Consider the following 26,501-nt stretch of genomic DNA (forward strand, 5'->3'; position numbering starts at 1 on the left):
TCGCAAATAATTTAGAATGGAACCTAGGATATAAAGAGTTACTCATGCACTAAGTACCTATTAAATGAATATATGAAAACAAATAATGCCTGTCTTCCTTTTAGGCTATATTCCCTGGGGTTAGGGACTTTCCTATCATCACTTTCTCTCAGACAGCTTGTACATGTGGCAGCCTTCCAAATATTGTCTGAATTTAAACGAAGTTAAATGTTTTTCTACTTGCAACATTGGTTTTTAAAAACAAAACATGATTATAAAGATACACAAAATATTTAATCTTGTCATTACAGAATATCATGAAGAAGCAAGCAAGAAAATTATAGAAAAGAAAGGAAAGAAAATCATTAGTGTGGTAGCTATATGGATTTTTTGATCTTTAAGAGTGCTCATAAGCACAGAAGATAGGCAATTAATACTAAATCCATTTTTGTATAATAAAGTAGAATGAGAAGAGTTTTTTCAAAATTAAAGTGAGTCATTACTGCGCTTGACTTTTGCAACTGATTCTCAGTTTTAAATACGTTTCAAATTCATTTGTTCTTTGCACAGGTTAAGTGAGATACTTGCTTTGCAAACCTAACAACAAAGATGAAATAACCAGTTACTTGTTGCTATTAATAAGTCAGAATATTTTCCTAACCCATATTTACTTTTTCCAAGAAGAAATAACAGCATGAAGACTTCTCCAAACAGTGATGATGACACCATACCAATTTCTCCTTAAACTTCTATTGCATTCCAATGGGTTCTAACAAAAACAGCGAGGAAAAGCAAGTCTAAATTGATTATCAGTGGGAACTTGACATTTTTCTAGTTGAAATATATTTGACATATAACACTAATTTAAGGTAGACAACATGCTAGTTTGATATCTTTATGTATTTTAGTATGATAGTCACTGTAGGGATACTAAGCATGTGTGGTGTTGTGTTGGTCGCTCAGTCGTGTCTGACTCTTTGTGACCCCATGGGGGTCCTCTGTAGCCTGCCAGGGTCCTCTGTCCATGGAATTCTCTAAGCAAGAATACTGGGGTGGGTGGCCATTTCCTTCTCCCAAATTAGCATATCTATCCTATTACTTATCATTTCTTCTGAGTGGTTGCAATAATTAAGTAGTAGTCTCTCAGCAAGTTGATGATTACAATAAAGTACTGTTGTCTGTATTCACTAAACTGTGCATTAAATCTCTAGGGTTTATTTGTTACTCACTGCAAGTTTGTACCCTTAAACAACATCAATCCTATTTTCCCACTCTCCATCCCCTGGTAGCTACCATTTTGCTTTCTGTTTTTATGAACTGGTCTTTTTTTAGATTCCATATGTAAATGGAGATCATACACTATTTGTCTTTTTCTATCTGACTCATCTCACGTAGCATTTGCTGTTGCAAATGACAGGATGTCCTACTTTCTCACGGTTGAATAATTGGAGGGTTTTGTGTTTTTTTAGATTTTTATGGAACAATTGAAAGGAAAGGCTGCAAAATTTTAAATACTTTACATGTATAGATAAGAGTGCATGCCATCATGCTAACTTGCTGTGCAATACATATAATTTCCTAAATCAAAAACACACAGTAAAACTCTAATTTGGCTGCATCCCCCCCAAAGTCCCAGTAAACATTTCTGAAAGAAGTTCAAAGAAAGAAAATGTAAACACACACATCCTTTAATCACCCTTAACCCACTGATACCATCCTTCCCACATTCTCATTGATATGTTGCAAAGACATAACTAAACCTTAGCAGGGATAGGATATGCCCTGTCTATACAAATGCCATCATTCAAAGTTATTTGATAGGTTCATCAAGGCACAGCGGCCACACAGCAGAGGCAGCTTTAGTCCAGAGCAGGGAACTGAAGCTGGGGACTGGTTGCTCTATTGCCTTTGGCAAAACATTCAAATCATTGCTTGTCTGAAGGTCTGACAGATAAAGATTCCTTTTCACAGACTCCAGGTTAATAACTGCATTCCTGGAGTTAAAAGGGAAAAGTGATGAAAACAGAGACGTGTGACTGGCAGTGAGAAGGAAAAATAATTAGAAACCACAGAAGGATCCTACAAGCCTATCCTAAGTTCTCTCTTTCAGTTTTTTTTAAAACTAATTATTAATTTATTTTAATTAATGAACTTTTTGGCTGCATTGGGCCTTTGTTGCCACGTGTGGACTCCTTCCAGTTGCAGAGAGTGGGGGCTACTCTCTACCTGTGGTGCAGGGGCGTCTCACTGAACTGGCTTCTCATTGCAGAGCACAAGCTCTAGGCTCATGGACTTCATGGGCTGTAGCCCGTGGGGCCTCGAGTGTGGGCTTCAGCTGCTGTGGCACACGGGCTTAGTTGTTTGGCGGCGCGTGGCATCTTCTCGAACCAGGGATCGAACCCAGGTCCCCTGCATTGGCAAGTGAATTCTTGACAACAGAGCCACTAGGAAAGTCCTGCGTTCTCAGTTTTCAGCCAGACTCCCTTGAGGATGGTATCTTTTTCTATGAAAGACTTTCTCCACCCCACCTGCCCGAAAGATGTATTTACTCTTAGGTACTCTCTGTCTCAATTTTTAAAAAGGATCTACACCTGTATTTGAGCAATACACAATGCCAGTGTCATTGGAAACCCATTAAGGGTTCAGAGGTGACTTCTAGCTTTGACTGTGGTTACATTCTCTTCCGGCGCAATGTTCCTAGGCTGGTAAAACTACCACAATTCACAGTCAAGGCTGAACCCTAACCCTTTTGAGTGGTTCTTAAGAACTCTAGCAGACCCAAAAGCAAGACTCACAGTCTGCATGGATGTCTGCTTTACAACTGGAAGTGCTGTGTGTTTCATAGGACTTGGACTTGCTGTTTAACTCTGCCCTCCTCCCTACCTCTATCCTTGTCTGGGAAGCAGGTTCCGTCTTTGTAGTCCCAAATTCCCATCCGACTGGGAGACAGCAGAAAGGCAGTTCATCAAGTAGTAAGAAAATCATGAAAAATAAATCCTTCTACCTTTTGTGGTTTGTCGTGAGTCACCCTGGATTGTGGGAAAAGCCATCAGTGATACCAAATGGAGTAGCATGTGGCGTTTGGCACCAGACATCAGACCAGGAGCTGGCAGACAATGGACTGACTCCTTGGACAAAAGGAATAAGGGCTAGCAGTCCTAGGAGCTGCCTGCTTTGAGCACAGTAGGCCAGTTCCTCTCAGCACATCCCCTGTTCCATAAGCAGCTGAGAGAGGAAACCCTTTATCTTCCCACGTGTGAATAAAAGCCAACTGTCCTGCCAGGAAGAATGAACTGTCTGCCTGGAGCCAGCCCTCTGGAATCTCTGGCAATCTGACAATCCATGCAGCAATTCACCCTCACGCTGCATTCTCCATGGCCTGTCTGCCTGAGTCTCCGGATACAAGGCAGTATTCTGTTTAATAACGGTTCCAAGTCACTTCAGATGGGTCTATGCTTTTGATCTTGAAACTGACGGCACTAAATTATTGTTTCATCTGTGAAAAGATGTGTTTAAAAGATGCTATGCATGCCATTAAAAGAAACCAAAGAGGAGATCTCTCCCTCTCCAGATGCAGTGGTGAAAACAGAGACCAAATGAAACACTAACTCGCCAGAGATTTGTCATAAATCAAATTGAACAACGAGCACCAAAAATCTCCTAAAAGCCTTCATTAGCCTTATGAGCACCATCTTACTCACACATTTAATTTTTCATGGCAGATAAGAACATGCCGATGAGATGAAGTGATGCTCCCTGGGCAAGCCATTGGCAGAGCCAGCCACACGATGTGCCATCGGCGAGCTGCCATGAAAGTGGTACCTGATGTGGCCCAGATCTGGGTGTAGAGGTACACTGATAAAACAATCTCCAGAAATGCTGAAGCTGCAAACGCCATTGGACTTCTGTCCATTTTCTTTTTTTCCTGTGCAGTCAAATGGCAGGGTTTGTCCTGCTAGCTAATTGCAATAGGCCAGTGTACAAAATTACAGAATTTTCAGGGCCATTTTCTTTGAAAAGGAGGGACATTTGCATAAAAAAGGGATATTCCTGGACTGTGCCATTAAAACCATAGTCACGTAAGAACGTAAGTGGTATCCCTGGAGAGTTTTGGTCTCTGGTTCCCAGACAAAAATCAGTGACAGATGATAAATGAATCAGGCAGATTCCTAGACAAAGGTGCAGCTTTCCTTGGGGCTATGGGACTTGGGTCAAGAAGTGCCTTCACTCCAGAATCTACCTAGGCGATTACTTTTTGCCCAACAAAAGATGGCAATTTGCTGAAATGAACCACAGTGTATCTCTGGGGAAGTGCTTGAGGAAAAGGAGAAGGAAGAGGCCAATATTTTTTTTCCTTGAGGCTTATGGTTATGTTAATGAGACATCTAGCATGGAACATTCTGGCTGATACAACTTTTTTAAGAGATACATTTTATTTGTATTTTAAAAAAAATTTTGGCCGTGCCATGCAGCATGTGGGATCTTAGGTCCCCAACCAGGGATGGAACCAGCGCCCCCTGCAGCAGTGGAAGTGCAGAGTCTTAACCACTGGACTGCCAGGGAAGTCACCTAACTTTTTCATATGCTTACAATTCTTTCTGAATTCTATCTTGGTATAAAAGGCAAAACAAAGCAAAAGAAAAAGCAGTCCTTCTTAAGCATGTCCACCAAAGCTGCCCCAGTGATAGAGGAAAATGCATTTCTGGGGTGTCGGAAACCCCAAAACAATTTTCCAAAAGCTTCTCCATAGGCTTTTGTTTTATCTTCAGAAGTCGTAAGAATTTTGCATTCTCCATAATATGGCTTTGAGACATAAACCATCTATAAAATAGAGGCTGCCAATCTTGCGTTTTTCTCTATTTGGAATTCTCTTAACAGAGAAGTCATAATGATTAGATCTTATTGCAATATGCCAGATACATATCATTCTAAACTATTATCACAGAAATCTTGTTGTAGTTATGAGTCAAAACACTCAGTATTATTTCCGACTTTTCCCATTTCTCTTGTTCCTGGTGTAATATAAATATTAATGGCTGACTTCACATCGTTGTATTTCTAAGTCACTGACAATGGTTAAAAAAATACTGGGGGTGGAGGTGGGAGTACAGGAAATGTAAGAGAACAATTCTGGAACTTCCTGGGTTTTCCATAGTCCAAGTCATTTAGCAACACAGCTAATTTAACTGACTATAATTAGGTTCACTGACTATGATGTCTCCCTTAATTTCTTGACTAAGAAGCACTTTTTTAAGCCTTAAATTTATACTAGCCCTCTGCATGTGAGTGATTTCTCAAAATTCCATTTGGTTCTCAGGATACCCACCCCTAGGGGAAGGCTTGCAGAGGTCTCCATTTCTTCCAGCAAATAATGAACAAGAACTACAGTTCACTTCTGCACAAACCACGAGATCAGATGGCTTTTATCACCCTGAATGGGAATGGCACGGTGCTTAAGAATGGGGTCCCTAGAGCCAAATGTCCAGACTTGAATCCCAGATCTAGTTAAGTGATTACAAGCAAGTGACTTGACCTCTTTGAGCTTCAGTTTCCTTATGTGTGGATGCTAATAATAGGCCCCCTCTTACAGGGCCATTATGAGGGTTAAGTGAGTAACTCTAGAGCCCCAAAGCCCAGCGCAGAGCACAGCTGAATGCTCTATTGCAGGAACCTTCTATACAGTTTCACGGTCTTTTGTATATAATAAGTAGAGTCCTAAAACTGTACGTAAATCAAGTCTTTCTTTAAATGCAGAGCAGATATTTATTGATAGAGGAATCTTACTATAAATCTTCCTACAGCGTGAGTAAAGATACTCAAATTTATAAGATTATAGACTTTTAAATGTATGTTTGCCAAAATCAAGCTGCATGCAATTTGATTCATTAAATGTTAATTGTGGGTCTGCAAGTGTAAGATTATGACAAGCAACAGGGGATGTTCAAAGGATGAATCAAATGCAATTCCTTCCTCAGGAAACCCCGAATCAGTTGAGAGGCTAAAATAATGATCTCCACTTGAGACTGGGGCTCCACTGAAGGCATAGAAAAACAACGTGAGCCCAAGAGAAGGAATATCTGGAGCTGCTGAACATCAGAGGAGGTTCTAGGGTAACTAGCATTGGATTTGCTTGTCTTCACACTGTGTATATGTGTGTGTGTGTGTGTGTGTGTGTTTTAGAAGGGGCAGAAAAGTAGGGGGAACAGGAGAGGGACATGCAGAAGAAATGACATCATCAAAAGTACTGAACATGAAACTGTTTGATGTGTTTATTTGGAAAAGGCATTGGGATGCAGAGACTCAGAGATGTGGCTGGAAATGTGGGTGGGGAAGAGAGTGAGTGAGCCAGCCTTGAACACCAAGCTAGTGATTGTCTGTAGACAGTGGGGCACAATTAACCATTTTTGAAATAAAGAAATCATCACAACAATATTTAACAAGATAATCTTAGATGGCCTGGAGGGAATGGAGACTGGTGAAAGAAAAGAGGAGAAAATCAGGAAGTTTTTTCTATAAGAAATAGACACAAAATGTGAACTGGTGGTGGCAGAGGGGGGAAAAAAAAAAAACAAAATAAGCCAAACTGAATGAACTATGGGCTTAGGGAACATGGGTTCTCTGCTCATCTCATGAAGCTGTATGGAGAAAATCTGTCCATGAAGCTACTTCTGACTCAGGGAACCCCTGCCACAGGCTGGGACTGATCTGGATAAACTTGGGTTACCAGGGATGCACCAGGAGGTGTAGATGGCGTGTCCTGCTGCAGCTTAGCCTCTTCTGGGTGAAAGGAGAGCGCGTGGGGTAGCAAGAGGGACTGATGTGTTCTCTGCACTTAGACATGTTAGACAAACAGTAGACTGTATTCTAGCCCACTGAGGAGGAGGAGCGGCTGGAAAGGCAGGGGAGAGGCAGGAAGAGGAGGGGAAGGAGGGAGGGAATGATGATGGTAGCTAACGTTGACTGAGTGCTTATTATGGGCCACACATTTTACTTTAAAGTTATATATACAAGTGCTTCACTCACCCATATGTGGCAGATATTGTTATTTTGCCCATTTTGAAGAAGGGAATATGGAGACACAGAAAACTAAGGCATTTGCTCAAGGTCAAAGTAATTTAAAAATAAGCAGTAAAGCAGGAATTTGGAGTTAGGCAGTCTAATTCCGGAGTCTGCCCTCTTAAGCCCAAGTGAAAACTCTACACAGAAACAGAAGCGTTCATCTCAGTCCATGCTGAAGGCCTGGTTTTACTGGTCCACAGTGACCTGGGTGTGGGAGTCTATGAAACTCCATCAGAACAAGGTCCTTTGAGATCCCAAGGGACCAATATTCCCACCAAGATTCTTCCAGCAGGTCCTTCAGGGGGTTGAGGAACAGCCCTAAACTCTACCCACTGGGGGAAGATCAGCTTTCATGGAAAACTGGGACCTAGTAAATCTTGAAATATCAGGAAGCAGAAATGACAGTTTCACTGGGGTCCCCACAAACAGTGGTAGCAGAAACAAACCTCTGGGTGACTTCTTTGTGGTCAGCAAGACTGGAAATGGAACTTAACATTAAGTTCCATTACATTACCTTAACATTAACTTAACCTTAACTTAAGGTTACAGGGTGCCTAACAAGTTTTAAAGTTGAGAATAATGATCTTTAGTATGAATCCACAGTCTTCCCTCTTCAGTCTCATGAATAAAACAACATGAGACATTTCATATTTTAAATGTAGGTATATTGGCACGACACAATGCCTGAATCAGCACCTACTCTCCCCACAAGTTCAAGATATCTTAACGTTTTATACAACTAATTTCTTATTATTTTATATCACAAATATAAAAGGGAGGAGATTGAGAATCAATCCTGAAGCAGCAACCTGAACTGAACTATACAACTAAATGCTTCATGATCCTGACTGGATTCTAGACCAGGAAGGGACATGGCTGTTTCTTTTGAAGGAAGTCTCTGTTACTTTGGCCTCAAACTGAAATGCAAAATGCCCTTAGTAACAGTGAAAAAAAATCTCTAAGAAAAGTATGATACTTCTTAAATTTTTTTTTGGCCAGGATATTAGTACACATGATCTTAAAAGTCAGTATATATGTTTTATATCCAAAAATGTTTATAAGTTTAAAAGTTTATGTTTAAAAACATCTTGAGAATCATACTCTCATTTACGGATGTGAGAGTTGGACTATAAAGAAAGCTGAGTGTCAAAGAATTTATGCTTTTGAACTGTGGTGTTGGAGAAGACTCTTGAGAGTCCTTTGGACTGCAAGGAGATCCAACCAGTCCATCCTAAAGGAGATCAGTCCTGAATGTTCATTGGAAGGACGGATGCTGAAGCTGAAACTCCAATATTTTGGCCACCTGATGGGAAGAACTAACTCATCGGAAAAGACCCTGTTGTTGGGAAAATTGAGGGCAGGAGGAGAAGGGGACGACAGAGGATGAGATGGCTGAAAATCATCACTGACTCGACGGACATGAGTTTGAGTAAGCTCCGGGAGATGGTGATGGACAGGGAAGCCTGGCATGCTGCAGCCCATGAGGTTGCAAAGACTCGGACACGACTGAGCAGCTGAACTGAACTGAACTGAAGATTCATGCCTCGCTCTTAACATATGTTCTAGAGTAAGCCTGATAAAGTTGTTGATTCATGGCTGTTTAAAGAGTATTTTAAAAAGGAGGATCAGTGTCTTAATTCAGCCACAGGTATATAAGTGCACTCTTCAAATTGATGTTAGAATCTGAAATATCAGCCATAATTATAATACATGACAAACAGAAGAAGAATAACCCCACATTGTTTGTATCAGGTCTCTTAACAATCAGTGAGATCAGGTGTATATTTTGCTTGATCACTGGGAAGGCTGATGTGGGTCACACCTGTTTATAGTACATTTTACTACCATGAATGAAAGCACTCAAAGTATATGCACCAAACCCTTAAAACAAAATCGGTGTGAGGTGGGCAGGGGGAACCATTATAAATTACATGCACAATGATTAAAAACTGTACAACCTCAGCTTATTCACAGTGGTTAATGAATCACATTCCAACTATGTCCACTCTTGGCAGAGCTTCCAAACATGAATGCCAGAAGACATAATTCTTTTTCAAAAAATTAACTCCACATTTAAAAGTCTGACAGTGTTGAGTCTTAAAATCTCTTGGCAATGGGTCTTAGCAATTAACTGAAAAAAATCTCAGCTGGATAAACCAAAACTATTTAGCTGTTTCAGCCACACATGTAACTGTTAGAGCCCAGTATACTGGAATTGCAGGCAGTATTCCTGATCGTGTATTTCTACCCCCACTCTCCCACAGGGGGACTGCAGTGCACACTCTCCTCCAGGTTCTGTGGGTCCCTGGGACCACCCCCTCCACAGTCTTGGGGCCACACTGGCTGCAGAGGGGCCTCACCTCCTCCAGGGAGCGGGACAAGAGCCCCACAGGAAAGCCCACTCCCTCAGCTCGCCCAGGCCAACAAAGCACTCCAGCCTCCTCTTCCTTCTTGGCAGATGCCAGGAAGTTCAAACTGACCAGGGGACTGTTTTAACTAAATTAAATATAGGTCTAAAGTCAGTAATCTTAGTCAAAGAAAATCTACTTGTTTTTATTAAGAAACAAACGTTTATTAAAGAAAACAAAGTCAAGGGAAGACAAAAACAATACACCAAGTTGAACCTTCTAAAATCCTCCTCCTAACAATTTGCTGCAGTCATGTTCTCACTCTGGTTAGAGGCTTTTTTCTATTATTATAACATTACTATGTATTCATATTTCACCTAACACTACATCATGGCTCAGTGGTAAAGGATCTACCTGCCAATGCAGGAGACCTGGATTCAATCCCTGGATCAGGAAGATGCCCTGGAGAAGAAACTGGCAACCCACTCCAGTATTTTTTTCCTGGGAAATCCCACGGATAAAGGAGCCTGGTGGGCTACAGTATGTGGTGTCGCAGAAGAGTCGGACACAACTTAGCAACTCAACAACAACATCACCATAAGAAGCTTTCCATTTAACTGTCTTTTTAACAGATAGCTGTTTAATATTGCAAATAAGTATTATATGCTTTACTTAACTGGTTCCTTGCCACTGAACTTGCCCATTTACTTTTTAAATCATTTATTCACAGAGTATCTACTATATTCAAATCACTGGATGAAATATAAGTACAAATATATGAATAAGCAGCTTCTCCAAGAATGCTCTTCAGAATTATTATACAAAGACACAAATATACAGATGCAACATACATGCATATGCATGTGTATACCCGCTCTATGTGGCTGAGCCATTTAATTCTTCTAAAATATGCTTCTAGGATTGAAATATTCTAATTTCCTTTCCGTGTAGTCCTTTCATTACTAATTTCTATTATTCCTGTCTACTAGATTTGCCTTAATGTGACTGATCAAGAAATCTTTAAAGTAGTCTCAAAATAAACTAATTCTAAGCATCAATAAGTATTTTATCTTAAGAACATCCCCAACCCAAAATTTTAACTACACTTGTGTTTTAGGCAAAATTGCTGTCTGATGTAGTACTGGGCGGAGCCCCCTGGGAAGGCAGTTGAGCATGAGGCTTTCTTTGGGTGTTGGGACTTGAGGAGAAAGAGACATCTGGAAACAGATGTCTTGAAACCACAGAGACATAGACATAAATTTTCCTTTCAGCCCTTAACTAGCTGTGTGATCTTCAGCATGTTAGTTGAAAAAAAAAAAAAAATCTTGGGAACTCCCTGACAGTCCAGTAGTTAGTTAGGACACAATGATTTCACTGCCAGGACCCAGGTTCAGTCTCTGGTTGGGGAACTAAGATTCCACAAGCTACACAGTACAGTAAAAAAAAGAAAAAAGAATGAAACAACAAAACTCATCATGCCTCAGTTTCTCTATTTGCAAAAAAAAGTCAATAGTAACAGCCTTGCAGGGGGGAATATGAGGATTCCAGAAAATCTACCTAAGGCCAAACCTATGCCTGGCATACAATGAATATGCTTACTTCTATAATGAGCATATATTTTGTTTTTAAAAAACAAGCATAACTATGTAGGAAAAAAATCTGAAGAGAAAAATGAATTTACTAGGTTTTATTGAAATGAATGGCAATTCATTACTCACTTCCAAGTGAAGTGTCTAACTCTTGAAAATTCAAGAAGCTAGAAACGTGGAATAGAGTGCTCTGATGCCAACCATGATCACCTTGTAACCCAGCTCCTAAAATGCAGTTAAATGCTAGTCACTCAGTCATGTCCGACTCTTTGAGACCCAAGGACTATAGCCTGCCAGGCTCCTCTGTCCGTGGGATTCTCCAGGCAAGAATACTGGGAGTGGATTGCCATTCCCTTCTCCAGAGGATCTTCCCGTCCCAGGGATCAAGCCCGGGTCTCCTGCATTGCAGGCAGATTCTTTACCATCTGAGCCACCAGGGAAGTTCTCAAAATACAGTTAAATCCCAGGCTTTTCCTCTTTTCTGTTCGTGAACACACATCAAAAACGCATGGGAAAGCCACACCCATTCTCCAATCGTGCTTCAGAACAATCTGCGCCCCTTTCTAGTTCTCACCTCAGCCCCTAAGCTGAGACCTAAAGCAACAGAGACGATCAGACTGCTGCTCTGTCAGTTGGTAGAGTTAACTGTTCATCTTCAGGGAAAGCAGATGCTTCTCCAGAGAGACGAGCCATGAGGAAGCCGTCCTGGCCCTGGAGCACCTTCCCTCACATTCTACACAGGAGCTCTGACACTCAGGGCCCCCTTCTGAATCTGGAGGGAATGTCCTGGCTAGTGAGGGATTCCCTAAAGAGTGCCTCCGTAAATTAATACACCTGCCATTACCAGAGCTACCTGAACAGTAAGTGCTCCCAGCACCCCCTGGAATTTGCATTTTTCCCCTTTGAGTCAAACTGGAATTAAAAACTTGCAACTTGTTAATTGCAATTTAATTTTATGAAAGTCTTTTCACACTGTTCATGGGCTTCTCAAGGCAAGAATACTGAAGTAGGTTGCCATTCCCTTCTCCACAAACTGTGGTGCTGGAGAAGACTCTTGAGAGTCCCTTGGACAGCAAGGAGATCAAACCAGTCAATCCTAAAGGAAATCAACCTTGAATATTCACTGGAAGGACTGATGCTGAAGCTGAAGGTCCAATACTTTGGCCACCTGATATGAAAAGCCGACTCATAGGAAATCTTTCCCTGATGCTGGGAAAGATTGAAGGCAGGAGAAGGAGGCAACAGAGGATGAGATGATTGGCTGGCATCACCGACTCAATGGACATGAGTTTGAGCAAACTTAGAGAGATTGTGAAGGCCAGGGCAGCCTGACCTGCTGCAGTTCATGGGATAGCAAAGAGTCCGACATGACTTAGTGACTGAACAACAACAAATTTTATGAAATCAACCATCTTTACTGTCAGAGTAACTGAGCCATCATTACAACAGATAATATTCCCAGGCATTAAAAAACAAAACAAAACTTAGGTTTTCTCCCTCCATGCTACTGCTGCTGCTAAGTCGCTTCAGTCGTGTCCGACTCTGTGCAACCCCACAGACGGCAGCCCACCAGGCTCCCCCGTCCCTGGGATTCTCCAGACAAGAACACTGGAGTGGGTTGCCATTTCCTTCTCCAATGCATGAAGGTGAAAAGTGAAAGTGAAGTCACTCAGTCGTGTCTGACTCTTAGCGACCCCATGGACTGCAGCCTGCCAGGCTCCTCCGTCCATGGGATTCTCCAGGCAAGAGTACTGGAGTGGGGTGCCATTGCCTTCTCCATTTCCTCCATGAGGGCTAGGTAACTTTAGACCCCTGAAGAGTCTCCGGGCTGGTCTGGGCTTTCATGCTGGGAGGAGGCAGCACACTGGGAGGAGTGCAGACTCTCTGGGTACAAAGGTAAAGACAGCCCAGAAAGCTGTGTGCTTGAGAGAAATTACCTACGAAACTAGCAGGTGGACAGGGTTTTGCTTAAAACCTGTATCATTTTCAGAGCTGTATGCACAGTGAATTTCAGAAAAACTCTAACCTCGGAAGAACCTGTATATAAGACTCTGTTCTTGTTTTCTGGTCATCTAAATCCAAGTTGTTTCCTTGGGCTAAGGACTGTAGGGTCACTGTTAATGTGAGTTCAGATACCAGTGTGCTAACAGCATATTGAAACCACAAAGAGCTTAATTTCAAAAGGTTACTCTGAAAACTGTCCTCTGCACTTGCCATTCCCCTACCCAGAAACCTGCCCATAGACATAGGTGTGGTGTGCCTTCGTTCAGTCCACTTGGGTCTCTGCTCAAATGCCCTCTTGTTGGAGAAGGCTTCTTGACCATCCCATCTGAACACAAACACACTCAGAACCAGACTTGACATCACCTTAGGATGACTTACTTTTCTTATTCCTTATTTTTCTTCCTCACTACCTCTCACATTGTAGATGCATTTGCTTGTTGTTTTCCACTTGTCCCTCCAACAATACAAGCGTCACGAAAAGAGGAACTCTGTCTTTTCACTGCTATATCCCACTTAGTCCTTCACAGAGTACTTGAACACGTGACCACTGTTCAATGCGTATTCGTCACATGAATGAATGAACTGTAGATATTTTAGCCAAATGCTACATACACATCTCCAGTTCTCTTCCCAGCAAGACATAAACTCAAACTAAGCTCCAAGATCCACACAAAATGCTAATACTTCCTCAGTTGTCTTTGTTGCGGCTTATGAAGCAAGTGTATCCACGTGAACAACCCTGAGTCTACAAAGGGCAAGTTTCTCTTCAGATCTCCCCAGGCTGTGACGCTCATGAACACACCACTTGCCTCCTCTCCACATCTCAAAATTTCCCCCACTTGCAGAAAGTGAGAGCTCTTTTCTTACCATATTGATCAGAAGAGCTAGTGAAGAGAAGGTAGTCAGAGGCACAGGTCTGGGATTCAATATCCAAATCTCCCAACCTCAGAATCAATCTCTTCCCCTTAGGTACTGTGAGAGTCCTTTCACAAGCAGTGTGATTGGGGTACGTCCCTGGATAATTCTTAGATGTCATGGTGCCACTGTCCTTATAGGTCACTATGTGCCCACAGCCATCACCTGGTAAAGAAAAAAAGGACACAAGAAGTAAGTGAAATGAATTCTTACTGAGAGCTGAGAAAGTTCATTATAATCTTCACCTTATGCATTTTATTTCTTCTATGGAGACAGAAAAGCTAAAAATAAAAATTGTTTTAATTATTACACAATATCTATTATTCCAGGTTATTTCATCTCTTATTTCTCAGCTTAATCTTCTGAACATTGTTGATCAAAATGTTTCATGTATTAGTATGGTAAGCCCTTTGCAAACACATAATTTAATCAAATTATTTTCCTAATTATCTATTCATCTACCCATCCACACTTGCACAGTGGGCCCTTGGCATTCACAGAACTGCCATTAGTGGTTTTGTCTATTAGCAAGCCAATGGTATGAAACAATTTGCAACTGAGGAAAAAAAAATACCACTCATTTCGGGGGTAATTGTCCTGATTAAATGGGATCAGGTATGCAAAAACGCTTCTGGAGAATCTGAGACTCATGCTGAGTGGACTATGTGTAAGAGCCTGTCATTCAACTGGGGATTAACAATCATCCCACATTCATATCTCAGTTAATTACAGCCACAGATTTGGAGACTTGGAGGCTTCCCAGGTGACTCAGCGGTAAAGAATTCGCCTGCTAATGCAGGAGATGCAGGTTCAACCTCGGGGTTGGGAAGATTCCCTGGAGCAGGAAACGGCAACCCAGTTCAGTATTCTTGCCTGGAGAATCCCTATGGATAGAGGAGCCTGGCGGGCTATAGTCCAAAGGATCGCAGAGCTGGACACAACTGAGCACACACAATAGACTCAGGACGTATCATGAATTTTGTGCTTGCCACCTGCCGGACATGGCGTTGTTGGAGACACATACAAGTAGCAATGGCTGTTCACCACTCAAAGTGAAATGGGAGACAGTCACATGCTCAGATAACTATAATTCTAGGCGCCCCTGCCATTGCAGGAGCTTAAACAAAGTGCCAAAGAGGGCAAGAGAGAATCTATTTCAGTGAATTCTCACTACTTCACTAAAATAAGGAATTCTCTTAAGGCTTTCTGAATAGGGAAGTTTAATCAACTGACCACCAAGTTGCTCCAGTAAATTAAAGCAACCAAATTATCTGACAGCATGTAAAACTGGGTGGGCTGCAAGATAAAGGAGCATACGTTGAATTCAAAGCACAAAATGCCTATGATTAGTACAGTTTCAGAGAAACAAAGCCAGAATTTTTGCCCTTAGCCAGAGGGAGAGAAAGCAGAAGTCTGTTGGAGAAGAACCTCTGTGGTGGTAACAGAAGGCAGACCAAAGCCTCCTATAGCAGAAGCCCTAGCTAGGTCATCATGGGAATCTGAAGCCCTAGGCAGCCTTCTTCCTTCTCCAGTCTAGCCCCTGCTACAGGATTCATCTGGGGTCTTCTTTTATCCCACCTCCTTCTTGCCCTGAGGCTTGCAGCCCAAACAGTGATGGTTGCCGTTTAGTAGCTCAGTCATGTCTGACTCTGCGACACCGTCGACTATAGCCCACCAGGCTCCTCTGTCCATGAGATTCTCCAGGCAAGAATACTGGAGTGGAGTGCCATTTCCTTCTCCAGGGGATCTTCCTGACACAGGGAAAGAACTCGGGTCTCCTGCATTGGCAGGCGGATTCTTTTACCACTGAGCCACCAGGGAAGCCCAAAATGGTATTGGAAGCCTCATTAAAATAAGGGTGGGAGAATCTGTGCCAAACCAGCAGTCAAGGTCGAGGGACAGCCCTGCCCAAGCGAAGAAGAACTCAAGAGCCTCTTGATGAAAGTGAAAGAGGAGAGTGAAAAAGTTGGTTTAAAGCTCAACATTCAGAAAACAAAGATCATGGCATCTGCTCCCATTACTTCATGGCAAATAGATGGGGAAACAATACAAACGGTGACAGACTTTATTTTTTGGAGCTCCAAAATCTGCAGATGGTGACTGCAGCCATGAAATTAACAGGAGCAAGCGACTGAACTGAACTGAACTCTCAAGATTCCAAGTTGGGAGGCTGGACTGGGGGAAAAGTGTAAGTGTTAGTTACTCAGTCGTGTCTGACTCTTTGCGACCCTATGGATTGAAACCCACCAGGCTCCTCTGTTCATGGGATTCTCCAGGCAAGAATACTGGAGTGGGTTGCCATTTCCTCCTCCAGGGGATCTTCCCTATCCAGGGATTTAACCCAGGTCTCCTGAATTGCAGGAAGATTTGTTATCATCTTAGCCACCAAGGAAGCCTTGGATTAGGGGAGAGTTGACCTAAAGAAGCAGGAAGTTAGTTCCAAGGGGAAATGAAGATAGACAGCTAAGATAAAACTACTCTGAAAACTAGAGGTCTGGGCAGAAGTTGTGGAATTTATATGACTATGTAATAGAGGCCCACAGAGGATTTTGAGAAGAGAGATAATGAAAGAGGTATTTGAAAAAGACTCGAGATAGGAACTAGAATGCAGGAGAACGTGCCTCCTAGAGCAGGAGAAGGGTTAGAAATATGGTAGCTGGGATGGAAAGGGAATGAAAAACAGGAGGAAATTCACAAGAAAAAAAATCAATGGACTTGGGTTTCAACCTATTATAACGGGAAAGACAGGAAGAGAAAAAAAAAACATTGAGATTTTGAGTCCAGAGATGATTGGAACACTGAGGCTGATAAGACAAAAAGAGAAGCCCAGAGGGCAAGCAGGTTTGGGGACAAAGGCTGTAAATTTGGTTCTTAATGCTTGAGGTGATAGCTGTAAAATATATTTCTGGATGCAGGTTCGATCCCTGCTTTGGGGAGATCTCCTGGAGAAGAGAATGGCAACCCACTCAAGTCTTCTTGCTGGGAAATCCCATGGACAGAGGAGCCTGGTGGGCTACTGTCCAAAGGGTTGTAAAGAATTGGACATGACTTAGCAACTAAACAAAAACATATTTCTGGAGCTCTCTGGCAGTAAGTACAAAATTGTTGAGAATTAAACGAAAATTATACTAGAGTAATGCATATGCTGCAGAAGCACATAGGGAACAAAGTTTTGATTTAAAACTTGAATTATTTATCTGCTCTTAAAGGCTTTAGTAAAAAAAAAAAATCTAATGCATAATTTCTCTTGGAAACCAGAAGACATGGCAATCACACCAGCAGGCATTCTAGCTGTCCTTTTAATAGAGATAGATGCCCTCACTCCCCACCAAGTCCTGGTCACTCATTTCTATGACTTGCCTCACCTCAGAAGGCACTGGTTTTGAGCACTCTGATAAAACAACTCTAAGGTAACTAGTGTTGTTGTTAGTTGCTCCATCCTGTCCTACTCTTTTGTGACCCTAGGGACTATCGCCCTCCAGGTTCCTCCGTCCAAGGAATTTCCCAGGCAAGAATACTGGAGTGGGCTGCCATTTCCTTCTCCAGGGGACCTTTCAAACCCAGGGATTGAACCTGAGTCCAGAAATATGGCTATCACCTCAAATGTAAGAACAAAACTTACAGCCTTTGTGCCCAAATCTTCTTGCCCTCCGGGTTTCCCTTTCTGTCATATCAGCCTCAGTCTTCCAATCATTTCTGGACTCAAAATCCCAATGTTGTTTTTTCTCTTCCTCCTGTCTTTCCCATTCTGATTAGTCAAAATTGGAGTCTTCTGATTTTTTTTTCTTGTAAACTACTTAGTGTACAATTCTGCATATAAATGTACATATAAATAACGCTCTCTAAGCCACCAAGATATCACTGGTCAAACATTTAAATGTCCCTTTTCTTAGTACTATGAAACTCTGCTTTTATAAGAGAAAAGAGAGAATTTCCTGGCAGTCTAATGGTTGGGGCTCTGTGCTTCCACTGCAGGAGGCTTGAGCTGGATCCCTGGTCAGGGAAATAAGATCACGCATGCTGCGTGGCATAGCCATAAAATAAATAAATAAGAAAAGAGAAAGTGAAAACTTCTCCTAGACAACATAGCTACATATAAAATGAGGATCAATGACAGGTGAGTCAGCCTGTACATGATTATTGTATTCTAAGTTTTAAGTGACAAGTCATGACAAAGGAAAATCCCAGGGGGTCACTTCTATTCAAGGCTGTAATTATGCTTCTTTTCAATGCCTTCTACTCTAAAGCCCAAGAGGAAACTCCTTTCACCCAGGGACACTGGCAGAATAGGAGCAAGTTTAAGTTTTCAACACTCCCATCATTACTTTACATAGGAGATCTGTGTTTTCTTGGGAGTTTTCCCTTTTCACAATGTAGCAGAATGAAACTAGGTCTCTATTCTCCCAAAAAACCTGAAAAGAACTGCTAAGTCCTAATTCCTTAGAAAAGCAAACAACTGTCATCAGAAGTTGCAATTTCACTCTTACCTATGGAAGACTATTTATGGAGTTTTCTGGGGCAAGCGCTAATATAATAAACGTATTTCATGGATATTGATGACATCAGGAATTTTCAACCGACCGTCTTTCCATAGTTTTGATTACTTCAAAGGACTAGGTAGAGTTAAGAGTACTATAGTATATAATTGGAAGTTGCTAAGAGAGTAGATCTTAGATGTTTTCACCACAAAAAGGAAACAGTAATTATGTGAGGTGACAGCAGTTGTTAATGAATGCTATGGTGTTAAATAACTTTGAAATATATAAACATATAAAACCAACAAAACCAACTCATTGTAGGCTTAAACTTGCACAATGTCATATGTCAATTATATCTCAATAAAGTTGAGGAAAAAAAAGAACTAGAAATATGTCAAAGAGGAACTAGGAAGTGCCTAGGGAGAGAAAATGCCTATGGTATTATATATTGAATAAAGCAGAGCATAAATAAAGCATATGGTATCATATATTGAATAAAGTAAATGAGAACAACAGATAAACACTATTCCCATGACCTCATCCTAACACTCTGTCACTTAACTCAGAACCCAGCTCTAATTAAGAATCACAAACAAGGAAGATGACAAGAGTTATTTAAAAGTCTACCAATTCATGTTCCATATATAATGTATTAACTTCAATATTGTGGTCATGATATTATACTACAGTTTTACAAGATACTATCACAGGGAAACTAGGTAAAGGTACACAACATCTCTTTGTATTATTTCTTACCACTGCATGTGGTCTGTGATCATCTCAGAATAAAAATTTCAATTAAAAATTGGAAAAAAAAAATAAACCAAACCTATCAGTCTGGTTAAATTTGACTGGCAGTGGGTGAAAACAAAGGTGCTTTTATTTCCTATTTTATACTTTTTTATACTATTTAGATTTTGTGATCCTGTATGTTCTTCTACTTATCTTTAATTAAAGAATTTATAGATGCTTGCCTTAAAAAAATCACTATGGAATGATAACCAGTAAAAGAGAGTTTTTGTTCTAAAATCTTTTTGTACTAAATCCACTAACCAAGTTCTCATATTTGTCTAAGGAGCATGGAGTGTTGAGTTTGAGAGGGTCATAATGTATGACCCAGTTCACAGATGAGAACACAAGATGTATATGGACTTGCCTTAAAGCTATTTAAGCAATGGTGGATGCCAGATGACAATTCCAAGATGATCTAATTCTAGAATTTTGAAAACACTTTTGTCTCACCTCTTTATTTTGTAACATAAGTGTATTTGTGTTTAATTTTGGAAAACTAGCTGCACTGCTATCTTATCAGAGCTCTCTTTAGAGTCTTTCACAACATCTGTCTATTAAAATGAACAACTTGCTGATAAGATTATCTGGCAATGGTAACAAATAGATGGAACAAACAGATGGGTAGAAGGTGGAGGAAGAACTTCAAAATGAAAGGATCAGGCAGGGCACCATCTAAACTCACTGATGGATCTCAGCATGACTACATGAGACCATGAGATGTTACAAGTCTCCTGACAGGACAAAAGGTGCTCTACACACCTTCACCTATGAGTGTACTCTCACCAAAAAGCAAAACATGCGAATCAATAACTGAATCTCATCAAGCCTTTACATCTAATTTCAGTCTACAGGAAACACAGACAGTAGAAACACAAATGTACTGACACCATAAGGAAGTCATTAGCTGAATCCAGGCTGCAATATTCTAGGCGCAATTGACCCAGTTTCTTCAACAGTGAATTTTACAAAGAAATGTTTTAAAAAGTGTTTTAGATTAAAGGAAACTTAAGCACCACAACAACCATGTGAATCTTATTTGGACCATAATTTAAAAAATCCAATCTTGCCAAACCATTTTTAAAAGATAACTGGGGGTGATCTATAGACTCAATGCAATTCCTATCAAATTACCAATGGCATTTTTCACAGAACTGGAACAAAAAAATTTTTTTTTGTTTAATTTATATGGAAACACAAAAGACTCCAAATAGCCAAAATGATCTTGAGAAAGAAGAAGAGAGCTGGAAGAATCACAGTCTGACTTGACTATACTACAAAGCTATAGTAATCAGAACAGTAAGGTGCTGGCACAAAAACAGACACATGGATTAATGGGACAGGAGAGAAAGCCCAGAAACAAACCCACACACTATGGTCAGATAATCTCTGATGAAATAGGCATGAATATACAATGGAGAAAAGACAGTCTCTTCAATAAGTCGTTCTGGGAAAACTGGGCAGCAACACGTGAAACTATGAACTTAGAACACTGTCTAACACCATACACAAAAATAAACTCAAAATGGATTAAAGATCTAAATGTAAGACCACTCCTAGAGGAAAACACAGGCAGAACATTCTTTGACATAAATCACAGCAATATTTCTTTTCATCCATCTTCTAGTGTAATGGAAACAAAAGCAAAAATAAAGGGTACTTAATTAAACTTAAAAGCTTTTGTACAGCAAAGGAGACCATCAACAAAATGAAAAAAAAACAACCTACGGAATGGGAGAAAATATTTGCAAATAATGCAACCCACAGAGGTTTAATTTCCAAAATAAAAAATAGCTTATATAGCTCAATATAAAGAAACAGTGACCCAATCAAAAAATGGGCAGAAGACCTAAATAGACATTGCTCCAAAGAAGACATATGGATATCCAACAAGCACATGAAAAGATGCTCAACATCACTAATTCCTAGAGAAATGCAAATCAAAACTACAATGAGGTACCACTTAGACTGTTTAGAACGGCCATCATTAAAAAGTCCACAAATAATAAATGCTGGAGAGAGTGTGGAGAAAAGGGAACCCTTCTACACTGTTGGTGGAAATGTAAATTGGTACAGCCACTATGGAGAAGAGTATAGAGGTTCCTTAAAAAAACAAAGTTACCACATGATCCAGTAATCCCAGTCCTGGGCATATTAACCTGAAAAGATAAAAATGCTAAATTAAAAAGATAAATGCATCCCAATGTTCATAGCAGCACTATTTACAATAACCAAGACATGGAAGCAACCTAAATCCCCACTAACAGATGAATGGATAAAGATATGGTATGTGTATGTGTGTACACATGTTGTTTGTATATATATATGAATATCTCTAGTTATAAAAAAATAAGGAAATAATGCCCTTTGCAACAACATGGATGGACCTAGATATTATCATACTAAGTGAAGTAAGTCAAAGACAAATACCATATGATATCACTTATATGTGGAAACAAATGATACAAATAAACTTATTTATGAAACAAGTAAACTCACAAACATAGAAAACAAGCCTATGGTTACCAAAGGGGAAGGGGTGTTGTGGGATTAAATTAGGGATTTGAGATTAACAGATACATACTACTATATATAAAATAACAAGGACCTACTGTATAGCATAGGGAACTATATTCCCTATTACAATATTGTATTGTAATAAACTACAATGGAAAAGAATCTGAAAAAGTATATATGTAGCTGATTTACAATATTTCAGGTGTTCAGCAAAGGGTGGTTCGATTCCTGGGTCGGGAAGATCTGCTGGAGAGGGGATAGGCTACCCACTCCAGTATTCTGGAGCTTCCCTAGTGGCCCGGATGGTAAAGAATCCACCTGCAATGCCTGGGTTCGATCCCTGGGTTGGGAAGATCCCCTGCAGAAGGGAATGGCTACCTCCTCCAGTATTCCGGCCTGGAGAATTTCATGGACTGCAGAGCCCATGGGGTCGCAGAGGACGCACTTGGCTCTGAAAGGCTGAGCAACTTTCACTTTCACCTCCCAAGTCTTCCTTAAGAGAGTCAAGAGTCGTTCCTCACCACCTGCTCCTAATCTTTGACTGGGATGAGAAGAGGACTGACTGTGAAATCTTTCTTTTCATCCTGATCCCAGAGAGCTGCTCTAGAAACTGAAACTCGGCCTTAGACGTTAGGGGCCTGGGTTCTAATCCCGACTCTCACATGTAACATGTCCTTGAGTGAGCCATTGCATTTTGTTGTACGCCTGAAACACTGTAAATCAACTGTAAGCTTAAAAAGTTGGACTTGCAAATGCAATGTATTTCTATTAATAAATGTGTGCTTTTGTGGTCAGTCGTTGCCTCAGCTGTGTTCAATTCTTTGCAACTCTATGGACTGTAGCCTGCCAGGCTCCTCTACCCATGGGATTTTCCAGGCAAGAATCCTGGAGGGGGTTGCCATTCCCTCCTCCAGGGGATCCTCCCAACCCAGGGATCGAACCTGCATCTCCTACCTTGCAGGCGGATTCTTTACCACTGACTTACAGGGGAAGCCCATTAATAAATGTTGTTGTTGTTCAGTTGCTCAAGTGTGTCCAGCTCTTTGTGACCCCATGGGCTGCAGCACTCCAGGCTTTCCTGTCCTTCACTATCTCCCGGAGTTTGCTCAGACTTGTGTCCATTGAGTCAATGATGGCATCCAAACATCTCATCCTTCTTAATAAATACTGATGCTAATTTTAAAAAAGATACTGGGATATTAAACACTATCAGGGGAGTACTATTCACTTTTTTGGGTGTGATAATGGCATTGAAGTTATGTGAGAAAATGCCTTTTTTTTAAGGGATGCCTACTGACACATATAAAGGCTGAAAAGACATGATGACATGAAGTATGGGATTTGCCATAAAGAACTTCAGCAAAAAGGGGAGGGAGGAGAGGAAAATAAGTGAAAACAATGGGGGAAATATTGATGGTTACTATATAGCTGATGAACTATGGATGGAGGTTCGTGACATTGTACAGGAGACAGGGATCAAGACCATCCCCATGGAAAAGAAATGCAAAAAGGCAAAATGGTTGTCTGAGGAGGCCTTACAAATAGCTGTAAAATGAAGAGAAGCAAAAAGCAAAGGAGAAAAGGAAAGATATTCCCATTTGAATGCAGAGTTCCAAAGAATAGCCAGGAGAGATAAGAAAGCCTTCCTCAGCGATCAATGCAAAGAAATAGAGGAAAACAATAGAATGGGAAAGACTAGAGATCTCTTCAAGAAAATTAGAGATACCAAGGGAACATTTCATGCAAAAATGTGCTCAATAAAGGAGAGAAATGGTATGGACCTAACAGAAGCAGAAGATATTAAGAAGAGGTGGCAAGAATACACAGAAGAACTATACAAAAAAGATCTTCATGACCCAGACAATCACAATGGTGTGATCACTCACCTAGAGCCAGACATCCTGGAATATGAAGTCAAGTGCACCTTAGAAAGCATCACTACGAACAAAGCTAGTGGATGTGATGGAATTCCAGTTGAGCTATTTCAAATCCTAAAAGATGATGCTGTGAAAGTGCTGCACTCAATATGCCAACAAATTTGGAAAACTCAGCAGTGGCCACAGGACTGGAAAAGGTTCATTTTCATTCCAATCCCTAAGAAAGGCAATGCCAAAGAATGCTCAAACTACCGCACAATTGCACTCATCTCACATGCTAGTAAAGTAATGCTCAAAATTCCCCAAGTCAGGCTTCAGCAATACATGAACCGAGAACTTCCAGATGTTCAAGCTGGTTTTAGAAAAGGCAGAGGAACCACACATCAAATTGCCAACATCTGCTGGATCATCGAAAAAGCAAAAGAGTTCCAGAAAAACATCTATTTCTGCTTTATTGACTACGCCAAAGCCTTCGACTGCGTGGATCACAATAAACTGTGGAAAATTCTGAAAGAGATGGGAATACCAAACCACCTGACCTGCCTCTTGAGAAACCTGTATGCAGGTCAGGAAACAACAGTTAGAACTGGACATGGAACAACAGACTGGTTCCAAATAGGAAAAGGAGTATGTCAAGACTGTATATTGTCACCCTGCTTATTTAACTTATACGCAGAGTACATCATGAGAAACGCTGGGCTGGAAGGAGCACAAGCTTGAATCAAGATTGCCGGGAGAAATACCAATAATCTCAGATATGCAGATGACACCACCTTTATGGCAGAAAGTGAAGAGGAACTAAAAAGCCTCTTGATGAAAGTGAAAGAGGAGAGTGAAAAAGTTGGCTTAAAGCTCAACATTCAGAAAACGAAGATCATGGCATCTGGTCCCATCACCTCATGGGAAATAGATGGGGAGACAGTGGAAACAGTGTCAGACTTCATTTTTTTGGGCTCCAAAATCACTGCAGATGGTGACTGCAGCCATGAAATTAAAAGACGCTTACTCCTTGGAAGGAAATTTATGACCAACCTAGATAGCATATTAAAAAGCAGAGACATGACTTTGCCAACAAAGGTCCGTCTGGTCAAGGCTACGGTTTTTCCAGTGGTCATGTATGGATGTGAGAGTTGGACTATGAAGAAAGCTGAGTGCCGAAAAATTGATGCTTTTGAAATGTGGTGTTGGACAAGACTCTTGAGGAGTCCCTTGGACTGCAAGGAGATCCAACCAGTCCATCCTGAAGGAGATAAGTCCTGGGTGTTCATTGGAAGCACTGATGCTGAAGCTGAAACTCCAATACTTTGGCCACCTCATGCGAAGAGTTGACTCATTGGAAAAGACCCTGATTCTGGGAGGGATTGGGGGCAGGAGGAGAAGGGGATGACAGAGGATGAGATGGCTGGATGGCATCACCGACTCGATGGGCATGAGTTTCAGTGGACTCCAGGAGTTGGTGATGGACAGGGAGGCCTGGCGTGCTGCGATTCATGGGGTCACAAACAGTCGGACACGACTGAGCGACTGAACTGAATTGAACTGATAGCTGGGTGATGAGGTATTCATAGGTGTTTTTGTTTTTAATTAAAATGAAGAGAAATAAAGGTCAATCCTGAAGCAGAAAACAATACAATCAGCTTTAGGATGAAGCTACACATGGTGTTAGGGGGACTCCAGGACAGTGAGCTGTGGTGATGCATTGGTGGGAGGGGACAGGGACACTGACCTGCCACCTACCCACCATCAAGGGGCGAACAGGGCAAGAAGGGGGAAGGAGGAAGTTTGGCGACAGGGAATTTGTCTACTCTTCAAAGTTCTACCACACCAGGTTTATCTTCTTCTTCCTTTGAACTGTAATTTAATTGCCAAAGCACATGATGACTAAACTTTGTATCATTTCCTCCTCTCTTTAGGCTGAAAACTTCTCCCTGCTGAAGAATATGTGAAGGGTTCATGAGGGGCCTAAATCCCAGGGTTCGCCTGGGGCCATCAACCCTCTACCTTCTCAAAACAACTCACAGAAATAAAACTGGATGTCTGAAGCTTAGATTTTGGAGAAAGCTGCAAGTACTCATCAATGCTTTATAAATCCCCAAGCAATCTTGACCCCAACATTAAACATTTTAACTCTAAGCATTTGGAAACAATATAAATAAGAAGAGTCAAACTATGATGTCTTTGAGCAAATTGATATTAAGGAAAAGTTAAGACCATGTTTTAGAAAACTAATTTTAAAACAATATTGACCACATACGTAAGTATGAAGGAAAAAAAAGGTTTAAAGTGTTTATTTTTATGGTGTGGGATTAGAATTGATTTCCATTATCTTCTAAACTATGAGTACATTATATATAAACCAGAAAAATAGCATAATTAAAACTACCAAATCTACCTAATGTTCTTTGCAAAATTAAAGGCTGTGTTCAGCATTAGTCTTAAGGTATAAGTCTATGTAAACCAACATACCTAAACTGGCATTAAAAACTTACTCAACAAACAGCTCAGAACTTAGTATACTGTAGTTCCCACTTGAAGGAGCTCACAGTCAGAGGGGGTGAGGGGTGAGTTAACAATAATTCCTGAGTGTCAAATGACAGATCCAACGGACCCAATATCTGCTCTCCTAATGCCTGAAATGAACGGATACGCCTCTTTCAGACTTTAACATCAGCTGCTTAGGAAGTATGGCTATACAAGGTATTTTCTAAATAAGCTTAAGACAAATCCCAGATGCTTGTCTACACGAGTCCACCATTTATTTAGTCTACTGTAATTCCAGCCACTAAGAAAGGAAAACAATAACTTCCTTAAAAGACTATTTCCCTTTGATAAGAAGTCACGTTCCACTAACAGCAAAGTGAAGTTAAGACATATCTGATATGGACTAAGTTCTGCAATACTACAAAGAATGATTCAGGCTTTAAAAACTTTTTTTTTAAAACTGAA

General features: G+C 40.9%; 1 protein-coding gene across 2 annotated transcripts in view; it reads right to left on the reverse strand.

The window, feature by feature from the left end:
• The window catches only part of DCBLD1 (discoidin, CUB and LCCL domain containing 1), a 91,599-nt gene that overhangs the window by 50,484 nt on the left and 14,614 nt on the right, over window positions 1-26,501 (reverse strand). For both annotated transcript variants that reach the window (XM_043439094.1, XM_043439095.1), the window contains exon 2: window positions 13,847-14,059. In XM_043439094.1, the coding sequence (XP_043295029.1) occupies window positions 13,847-14,059 (213 nt within the window). The remainder of the gene's footprint in view (window positions 1-13,846; window positions 14,060-26,501) is intronic.

Source organism: Cervus canadensis, chromosome 20 (genome assembly GCF_019320065.1).
Source record: "Cervus canadensis isolate Bull #8, Minnesota chromosome 20, ASM1932006v1, whole genome shotgun sequence".
Classification (NCBI taxonomy): Eukaryota; Metazoa; Chordata; class Mammalia; order Artiodactyla; family Cervidae; genus Cervus; species Cervus canadensis.